Here is a 9,608-nt window from a genome sequence, read left to right as displayed (position 1 = left end):
GCACGGGATGGATGCTGAGCCTGGCACGGGATGGATGCTGAGCCCGGCATGGGATGGATGCTGAGCCCGGCATGGGATGGATGCTGAGCCTGGCACGGGATGGATGCTGAGCCCGGCACGGGATGGATGCTGAGCCTGGCACGGGGTGGATGCTGAGCCTGGCACGGGGTGGATGCTGAGCCAGCCCCACCTGCGCAGTGCGGATAGGGAAGGCTCCAGTTGCCCCAGGCCGTGCAGAGGATGGAGGGGTCCCCGAGCAGGGAGAAGCCAGGCTGGCAGCTGTAGCTCACGGAGGTGCCGCTGGTGAAATTTGTCCCCGGCTCGGCGCTGAGCGTGGCGTGGGCGATGACAGGGGGCGGCGGGCAGAGCGTCACTGCCGGGGCAGGAGCAGAGAGCAGAGTTTTAGGGATTTTACCTGGAGGTGGATCACCTGTACCACAGCAAAGCCTGTCACACCTGGCTCACCTGGATGGCAGGTGGGGACCGCGGGCACCCAGCGGCTGTCGGGCTGGCACTTGGCCCTGCGGCTGCCCCTCAGCACAAAGCCTGGGTGGCACTGGAAGGTGACGTTGTCCCCAGGGCGGTACACGTCCCTCTGGCCTTCAGCCACCTCTCCATCCTTGATGCTGGGGCTGGTGCAGGTGATCACTGGGAGGGAAAAGCAGCAGAGCTCGGGCTGGGGAAGCAGCTGCCAGAGCTGAGGGGTCCCCTTTGGGTTGGCGAGGTCACAGTTCAGGGGAGGCACTGTGGTCACTGTGATCACTACAGTGATCATCCACCTACTGCAGCGACTCCCTTTTCACTGTGGGTAACAGCATTTACAGCTCACCTTCACACCGGGGGTAAGGGATGCTCCAGGATCCCGATGGCAAACAGGAAACCGTGGTTTTCCCAGTGAGGACGTACCCCGGGTCACAGTAGTACTTCATTGACATGCCAGGGATGAACTCCTTCACACCTTTGCTGTCGTGCTGGCCATTTCTGATATTTGGAGGGGAAGGACACGGCAGCACTGCAAGGAGGGGGAAAAGACCCAGCTAGCCAAGAGCTGGTACCACAAACTCCCCGTGTAGGGTAAGGCAGCCTTTTAACTTTGTTGTTTCCCATTAACTTCTGCCCAAGAGCTACAAGGGCTGTCACTGAATGGTATTTCCATCTACCCTCTCTTACCTTCCAGCTTTCATGTTTTCTGAGCTTATTGACATGAAAATGATAGTTTCTCACTACTTAGGCAGCTACAGTGGTTTGTTTCCATCTGTGGCCCTAACAGCTTGCTCTGGTTTTTCTGGGGTTTTGAATGATATCGGGCACCAGCCTGGCTCCTTGGATTTTGAGGATTCACTTAAAGAGCCCTCCATTTAACAAGGGTCTGAATCACAGAATCATTTAGGTTGGAGAAGCCCACCACTACCCCATGTGCCCTAGTGCCACATCCACATGTCTTTTAAATCCCTCCAGAGATGGTGCCAGATGACGCCCACACCTCCCTGGGCAGCCTCTTCCGGGGTTTGAATGGGGATTATGAGGATGGAAGGACAGATATGTGCATGTTTTTCCTTTCCAGTCCTTGAGAGCAGCCCCTTTACCTCCACACAGGGGTTCAGAAATCAGCTCCCACCCTGCCCCTCCTCTGCACTTACGCTTCTCACAGGTGGGGACAGGAGGGTCCCACTTGCCCCCAAACTTGCACTGAGACTCTTGAGAGCCCTTCAAGGCATAACCAAAGTTGCACTCGAAGACAACGATGTCCTCCAGGCTGTAGGTGGTCTCCAACCCAGCCACTTTTCCATTCTTGATCTCCGGCCGGGTGCAGCCAATTGCTGGAAGGGAAGAGCACGAGGATGTGAGGAGCTGGGGATGTGAAACCCATCCTGGCTGTGGAGAGACACTGGGCAGGGACAGCACCTGCTGCTGAGCCTTGCCATCACTGTCACGGGCATTTCAACATTACTGACTCTTGTTCTTACACAAAGTATCATTGTTCAGCTCTTCCTGAGCGTTTGTGCTCAGTGGGGACAGAAAGGGAAACCCAGAGAGGCACATGGGGCTCCTCCTGCCCGTGGCACCTCTGGTCTCTGCCTCTCCCTGGAGATTTGATCTGCAGCCATCAAACAAAGAGCCAGGAAGGAGGAAAGAGCCCAGGGACAGGCAGAGGAAGTCACACAAACACACCTTGGCAGCGGGGCTGGGGCCGGCTCCAGGTTCCCGCGGCCGTGCAGCGGATGGAGGCGTTCCCGACCAGGGAGTACCCCTCGGTGCAGGTGTACAGCACCACCGAGCCCAGCCCGTGCCTGTCCCCGGGGCTGGCACCGTGCTGCCCGTTGGCGATGCTCGGCGGGGCAGGGCACCTCACCTCTGCCAGGGACAAGGAAAGGCAGGTGAGAAACAGGGACAGGGCAAGGAAAACAGCAAAAATCCAACCTTCTGAAAGCAAAGGAGGGAGACAAGACAAGTGTAAGCAGTCAGGAGAAGGTGATATGTAACTTCTCCAGGACCTTTGCTTAGCTCTGTTCTCAATCAGAGGCCAACATCCTGGGCTTTTAGAGCTTTGACAAAAGTAATACATCAAATTAAAATGTAATGAAGACTGAAGTAATAATTGGACTTCCCCATCAGCATCAAGAAGGAAAAAATGTTACACTAAGGCACTACCCAAATATGCATTTTATGCCTAGGAAAAAGATAAAAAATGCATTGTAAATTCTTCGAGTTGCTTTGAACACTGACGTTAACTGCTGTGAATAAATATCAGTCGTGTGAGCTGTCGGCGGGTGCAGGTCCCAGCACAGCCGTGGCTGTCCCTTGTGCCGGTGACAGCCCGGGGTCGGGGGGCACGCCCAGAGCTGTACCTTGGCACCGCGGCGCTGCCCCGCTCCACGAGCCGCGCTGCCCGTCCGCAGAGCTGCAGGACAGGGAGGCGTCCCCGGCCAGGGACAGCCCCGAGGCACAGCTGTAGGTGACCACGTCCCCGAAGGAGAAGGTGTCCCTGGAGCTCCCGTTGTGTGTCCCGTGGGGGATGGCCGGAGGGGGATCACAGGTGATGCCTGTGGGGAGTACAAGGGGACGTTCAGCACTGCCCAGGGGCTGCAGGGCACACACACTGCCCAGGAAGGGCACTGATGGAGAGGAAGCCACCTCAGCAGTGACACAATGACCCGAATTCTCCAGGAACGAACTTTGCACGCAAAAAATCACATGTGGGAGGGAAAATCTGTGCCCTCCTGTGAGTCACTTCCTTGCTGCCCGTGTCTGGAGTGCTGGGACCATTCTCACCTCCCTTCCTGTAACCATTGGTGACACAGAGAGAGACTGGCCACACCATTCCTACGAATGCCCCCCGAGAAATACTTACCCACTAATAGGGAGTTTAAAATAGTAATGTTTCCTCCCTGTTTGGACCAGAATAAGTAAAAGACCTTTGAAAACATTTTCAGAAGCATCCACAACAAAGTGAAAAGGAAGGATTTTACACATTCAGTGACTTTAGAAATCTTTTGTAATAAAACCTTTGGCTTGAAAGCAGTTCCACATTATCTCACAAACCATCTCCAAGGGCCTGTTGTGGTGGCCTACTTACGTTGGCAGACAGGAGCATCCCCACTCCACGAGACACCTGTGCCAGAGATCTCACAAGTTCTCTGGGAGCCTCCAGCCAACTTGTACCTGGACCACACAGAAGGATTAATTAATTTAACAGTGAGATTTCTTGGCTTGAGATTTCTTTACAACCCTTGCAAGTGGCAGCCAAGAGCTCTGACTTGGGAACTGGGTTGTGTAAAGCTGAAAATCCACTTCGCTCTCACCTGGCAGCTGAACTGAAGCAGAGCAAGACTCACCCTTTGTTGCAAGTGTAATTAATTTTGGACCCGAAGAAGAGATCTGTCAGGACAACAGCTCTGCCGTTCGCTGGGTTCCCTGGGTTGGGACACTGCTTCCCTGGAAGGGAACACCAGCCTCTGGTAGCCCTGAGCTGCTGCTCACATCCCAGCCAGGGATGTCACCACAGAGAGCAGGCAAGGAAACCCACAAAGCTGGGAAAACATGGGAAACCAGCCCAGCCTGACACTGTAGTTTTTCCAGCACTTGTAGGACGTACTTTTACAGAACTCCAGCGCTGCAGACCACGCCTGGTTCCTGAGGCAGGTGATGGCTGGTGACATCCCCGGGAGCTGGGTGTACCCCGGCCGGCACACGTACTCCACCCTGCTCCCCTCGGGAAACACTGTCTGGTTCCTGTAGGGCTCCTTCAGCTCGGCAAAGCCCAGCCTGGCAGGGGCTCTGCAGCCAGCTGCCAGGAGAGAGAACCAGCCCGGGTGTTAAAGAGCCAAGAAGAGGCAGATTTGGGAGAGCAGGGGATGGCTAACACCCTGTTGGGACACTTGCCCTGCTCGCAGACCGGCACAGGTGGCTCCCAGGCGTTGTTTGGTTGGCACTGGACCTCTCTGTGGCCACGTAGGGCATAGCCCGGGTCACACTCAAAGGTCACGGTGTCCCTGTGTGTGTAGGCAGCCCTGGGAGCCACGATCCTCCCATTCTGGATCTGTGGGACAGGACAACTCGCCACTGAAAAAAGAGAGGTGCAGGTGCTCAGAACAGGCCCTCAGGCAGAGCTGTGCAGCTGAGAAGCCACCAAGGGTTGCAGTTTTAAAACACAAGCCTGAAAATCATTTTCCTAGAGATTATGTTGTGCCTGCACCCAGCAATATCAAGCATCTCCAAGGGGAAAGGGGATCCTGGGACAGCAGGGTGACCCTCCAGCCTCCCCTACTCTGCCTGGCCTCAGCTGCACCTCAGGCCCTGAAAATCCTGGGGCAAGAATTCCAGCTGGCTGGAGTTTCCCAGTCTTTCCCAACATGAAGCAGCAGTGCTGGGAGGATTGCTGGGGGTCCCTGCACCCACAGGCAGCCCAGCCCCACCTCCACACGCCGGCAGGGGCTCGCTCCACACGCCGTTCTTGCCGTCGCGGGTGGTGCAGTGGATGGAGGGCTCCCCGTGCAGCGGGAAGCCGGGGTTGCAGGTGTACTTCACCGAGGTGCCGTAGTGGAACTCGCTCAGCAGCGTGCCCGTGTGCTTCCCGTTGGGGATGTCCGGAGGTGGCATGCAAGGGATGCCTGCAGAGGGGCAGAACAAGGCTTCTCAATTCAACAGCAGCACCAAATGCTGGAAATCCCTCGGTCTGTGGGGCAAAAACACTTGTTCTAAAGATGGAGTACAGTGACCTCCCAGGCAAGACCTTGTTGGCAGCAGGATCCCACCTCCCTGGCAGGGAGAAGGCAGAGCAGTAATCAAACCTCTGTGGAGGAAACACCTGCATGCTTTGTATTTTCTACGCCTTAAGGAATAAGAAAGCAAATACTTGTTTTGCATCACTTGTGTAAAATCCTGGTGCCAAGACATGGAGCAGGCACAGTCCGTGTGTCACCTGTGGTTCACACCTCCCTGAAGAATCTGGGAAATGTTTTAAGACCCAGAATGTACCAGCAAATGTTTCTTTCTTTGTATGAAACTGTCCCCTAATCGGCCACATTGCTTGACCAGCAGAGAAACACCCAGGTGGAAGTGCTGAGGAGCAGCACAGCAGCTCTTGGGCATTCACCAGTGCTTGGAGAGCAGGAGCAAGCCCACAGTTTGGGATTTGGGGATTCACTGCTGTCGCTCCTTAGGACTGACCCTTGGTCTCTGTGGGTCTGACAAAACAACCCCTAAGCTGAACATGTTTTCCCTTCCTCTCCTGCAATGGGTTCGTGGTGTCAGTCAGCAGCAGGATACTCAAGCACTGCTGGAAAAGCTCCAGCTGAGACATTGCTTTCCATAATCCGTTAAGCTTTGGGATCTTGTACCTTTTCCCAGACTGCTTTCTTATGACTTCCAAACCTTCTGATGATTTTCCTGCCCACGGAGCAGAGAAATTGCCTATGAAAGCTCTGACTGGAAAGATGTGGCAGTCTCTGCTGGAAAATATTTCCCAGATCCATGCAAATCCCCGGAGCCATGAGCTACTTACGCTGGCAGAAGGGAACGTCACCGCTCCATGCAACTTGCTCCCCAGCGATCTCACAGCGTCTGCTGGACTGTCCAATTAACCTGTGCCTGGTGTTGAAAGGATTGGTCATTCATCCCAAGCCATTCCATTCGGAGTTATTTCTCCTCCCAGCCACCTGGGATGTGGGATCAGCCCTGCTGGCAGCAGAGCTGTGGCCGTGAAGGAGAGGTTCTTTCCTCCATTTCACAGTATTTGTATGTACAGACACAACAGCGAGCACCTTCTGTGCTCTGTAGGTACAGAGCCATTTACTGGGAGTGGATGAACAGGAGTTAAAAAAGGGGGCACTTACCTAATCCACCTCTAAAGCAGGACTTACCCTTCCTCACAGCCGTAGACCACTGTAGACCCAAACTGGAGATCTGCCATGGAAATAATCTTCCCATTCATAGGCTCACGAGGGTGACTGCACTTTTTCCCTGGGGGAGGAAAACACCCTTGTTTTAGGCTCCTGTCTCTCTGTAGCACAGTACAACAGATGTAATTATTCCTCCAGTCACCTGCCCACATTCCCAGTTCCCCCCAACACGGGTTTCTAATAGCAGAGAGTTACATGGCTTTACTAGTCACATATTCAGAATAACATTGAGGTTTTGGCAGCATGGACAGAACCTGGGACCTGTTCCTCCTGCAACAATGGACACTAAATCAAGGAGTTATTCACTTTCACAGAACTCTAGTGCTTCTGACCACACTCCGCTCTCAAGGCATGTAATAGTAGGTGACATTCTTGGGACTTTAGCATATCCAGGGCGGCAAGTGTATTGCACAGTCTTCCCAACAGAAAAATCAATGGCATTTCTATGCTCCGCATTTAGCTCAGCAAACTGTAACCTTGGGGGAGCATCACAAGCACCTATTGAGAGAGAAAAGAGACATGAGGACCAGGCAGGACAGGCACGTCGGGGACAAGAGCACAAAGAGCACTGTTAGGAGGAAAGGGGTTTGGTTTGCCTTGCAAAAATGTTTATTTTGGTTAATACAGCCATTAATCAACACAAGATATTTTCCAAAAGGATTGCAGAGGATTAGGTTCTTATTCCCAGGGTAGGCTTAAATCTTCCCCTCAGGGGGTTTAACAACATTTTTTAAATGGGGTTAGGGGACATAAAATAGCAGTGTACCCTGAGGCAGCTACATCATGATTTACCTGGAGACCTGTTTAAGGAGTTCTGGTAGTGCAGTGGTCTGTCACACACAGGAGCAGGGGGCTGCCAGCTGCCATCCTCCTGGCAGGACACCTTGGCACTGCCCTGCAGGCTGTACCCATCGTGGCACTGAAATGTCACCGTTTGCCCAGGAGCAGAGAGAAGTCCGTGACCATCGATTTGCCTTCCATTGGCTACGTTTGGATTGATGCAGACAGTCACTGGCAATGAGGGCGTGCAGGAGGAGTCGGAGCAAAAGAAAACACAAAACCACAGGCTGTTAATATTTCAACAACAAACTCAGCGTGATGTCCACACAAACATCCCCAGCCGTAGGAAGGCTTGACATTAATTGATTCCATTATACACTTTACATGGAATTAACCCTCTTGCAGGATCTGAGAGTTTGTCCCGAGGGGACAGAGTCCGGACTCACCTTCACAGCGAGGGCGGGGCTGGCTCCAGTTCCCCGATGCCCTGCAGGACACAGCGGCATTTCCGACCAGGTAATAGCCGGGATTGCAGGAGTACATTACAGACATTCCAGCGGTAAAAAACGCTTTGCCCTGGCCGTTGTGGTTTCCATTGGCGACCTCCGGAGGCGTCGGGCACGGCCGGACTGCGAGAGGGAGATGGGAAATATAGCTCAGCGAGAGAGCAGGGAGCAAGGGGAAGGCAGCCAGAGTGATGCTGCACAGATGGGTTAAATCCCTGCCTAATGCCCTGTTCCTGCCCGCAGAGAGCCCCTGCCAGGCAGGGCAGCCCTGGGGAAGCAGCAGCAGCACCCGCACTCACCCCTCTGGCACACGAGCACCGGCGGGTCCCAGGTGCCCCCGGGCTGACACCGAGCCTCATAGGTGTCCTCTGTGGTGTAACTGGCATCACAGGAAAAGTGGAGAGTCTCTCCAGCTCTGTAGGTGCTCTGCACGTTGTAGACCTTCCCATTCTGCACCTCGGGTACCTGACAGCCGATCGCTGTGGGAACAGTGACAGCAGCCTTCAAACCTCACTGCATGGGCCAGAGCCTGCACACACAGAGCCTCCCCTCTGCTCACTGCCGTAAGCTCTGATCCTACAGCACACCCAGCACCCTTCCTGCCAGCCCATCCCGGGAGTGAAGCATCCACACACCTTGACAGCGGGGCAGGGGCCGGCTCCACAGCCCGCTGTCCGTGCAGGTGATGGACACATTCCCGAGCAGCTCAAAGCCCTCCTTGCAGCTGTAGGACACGGTCACTCCCCGGGAAAACTTGTCCGAGGACTGTCCACTGTGCAGCCCATTGGCGATGCTTGGTGGCCGAGGACATGTCACCTCTGCAGAGGGAAAGGGGAAAAGCTCATGAGAGTTTGGGAGAGGTGATTTCAGAGAGCCAGCTCAGCCCCACTCTCCAGCATGTCAGACTTTGGGAGGACAGAGGGCTCGAACCGCAGGTACTGCCAGGTCCATCCTGACAGCAGCCTTTGGGTTGTCTCTCCTGCGATTTTTCTGAACAGAGAGTATTGAAATGATTCATAAAAACCCAGCTGTTCTCCCCCTAAAAGCTGTGTCCCACCCCATGCCCGTGCCTGGTCCCAGCACTGTCACCATCCAGCTCTCCATGGACATGCTGGAGCCAGGCTGGAGCACAGGGAGGACGGTGCTGCCTCTGGATTCATGGATCTTAGCTAATTCGTTAAATATTATAAACCCGTATATTTCATTAAAATGGAATTCAGTCTCTCACTGAAGGTCGCAGTGGCAATGGTGAGGGTGTCCCCTGTGCTCAGAGCCACACTGAGAGTTTGTCCCGAGGGGACAGAGTCCGGACTCACCTTCACAGCGAGGGCGGGGCTGGCTCCAGTTCCCCGATGCTCTGCAGGACACAGCGGCATTTCCGACGAGGATATAGCCGGGATTGCAGGAGTACCTTACAGACATCCCCATGGTGAAACCTGCTTTGCCGTGGCCGTTGTGGTTTCCATTGGCGACCTCCGGAGGCATCGGGCACGGCCGGACTGTGAGAGGGAGATGGGAAATTTAGCTCAGCGAGAGAGCAGGGAGCAAGGGGAAGGCAGCCAGAGTGATGCTGCACGGATGGGTTAAATCCCAGCAGCACCCACACTCACCCCTCTGGCACACGAGCACCGGCGGGTCCCAGGTGCCCCCGGGCTGGCACCGAGCCTCATAGGTGTCCTCTGCGGCATAACCAGGCAGACAGTCAAAGTGGAGAGTCTCTCCAGCTCTGTAGGTGCTCTGCACGTTGTAGACCTTCCCATTCTGCACCTCGGGTACCTGACAGCCGATCGCTGTGGGAACAGTGACAGCAGCCTTCAAACTTCACTTCATGGGCCAGAGCCTGCACACACAGAGCCTCCCCTCTGCTCACTGCTGTAAGCTCTGATCCTACAGCACACCCAGCACCCTTCCTGCCAGCCCA

General features: G+C 54.8%; 1 protein-coding gene across 1 annotated transcript in view; it reads right to left on the bottom strand.

The window, feature by feature from the left end:
- CR1 (complement C3b/C4b receptor 1 (Knops blood group)) overlaps window positions 1-9,608 on the bottom strand; it is a 33,483-nt gene that overhangs the window by 7,537 nt on the left and 16,338 nt on the right. Inside the window, exons 26-45 of the mRNA XM_042013328.1 lie at window positions 9,298-9,477; window positions 9,004-9,186; window positions 8,323-8,505; window positions 7,987-8,166; window positions 7,628-7,810; window positions 7,194-7,412; window positions 6,708-6,899; window positions 6,363-6,462; window positions 6,005-6,090; window positions 4,917-5,111; window positions 4,384-4,563; window positions 4,097-4,288; window positions 3,837-3,936; window positions 3,578-3,663; window positions 2,850-3,044; window positions 2,173-2,355; window positions 1,641-1,820; window positions 830-1,012; window positions 466-648; window positions 191-373 (exon numbers count right to left, since the gene is read on the bottom strand). Of these exons, the coding sequence (XP_041869262.1) occupies window positions 191-373; window positions 466-648; window positions 830-1,012; window positions 1,641-1,820; window positions 2,173-2,355; window positions 2,850-3,044; window positions 3,578-3,663; window positions 3,837-3,936; window positions 4,097-4,288; window positions 4,384-4,563; window positions 4,917-5,111; window positions 6,005-6,090; window positions 6,363-6,462; window positions 6,708-6,899; window positions 7,194-7,412; window positions 7,628-7,810; window positions 7,987-8,166; window positions 8,323-8,505; window positions 9,004-9,186; window positions 9,298-9,477 (3,366 nt within the window). The remainder of the gene's footprint in view (window positions 1-190; window positions 374-465; window positions 649-829; window positions 1,013-1,640; window positions 1,821-2,172; window positions 2,356-2,849; window positions 3,045-3,577; window positions 3,664-3,836; window positions 3,937-4,096; window positions 4,289-4,383; window positions 4,564-4,916; window positions 5,112-6,004; window positions 6,091-6,362; window positions 6,463-6,707; window positions 6,900-7,193; window positions 7,413-7,627; window positions 7,811-7,986; window positions 8,167-8,322; window positions 8,506-9,003; window positions 9,187-9,297; window positions 9,478-9,608) is intronic.

The sequence above is a fragment of the Corvus kubaryi genome, unplaced genomic scaffold (genome assembly GCF_017639235.1).
Source record: "Corvus kubaryi isolate FWS band 111438036 unplaced genomic scaffold, C.kubaryi_AGA036_p1.0 split1-37355, whole genome shotgun sequence".
Classification (NCBI taxonomy): domain Eukaryota; kingdom Metazoa; phylum Chordata; class Aves; order Passeriformes; family Corvidae; genus Corvus; species Corvus kubaryi.
This window is presented reverse-complemented; position numbering and strand designations above follow the sequence as displayed.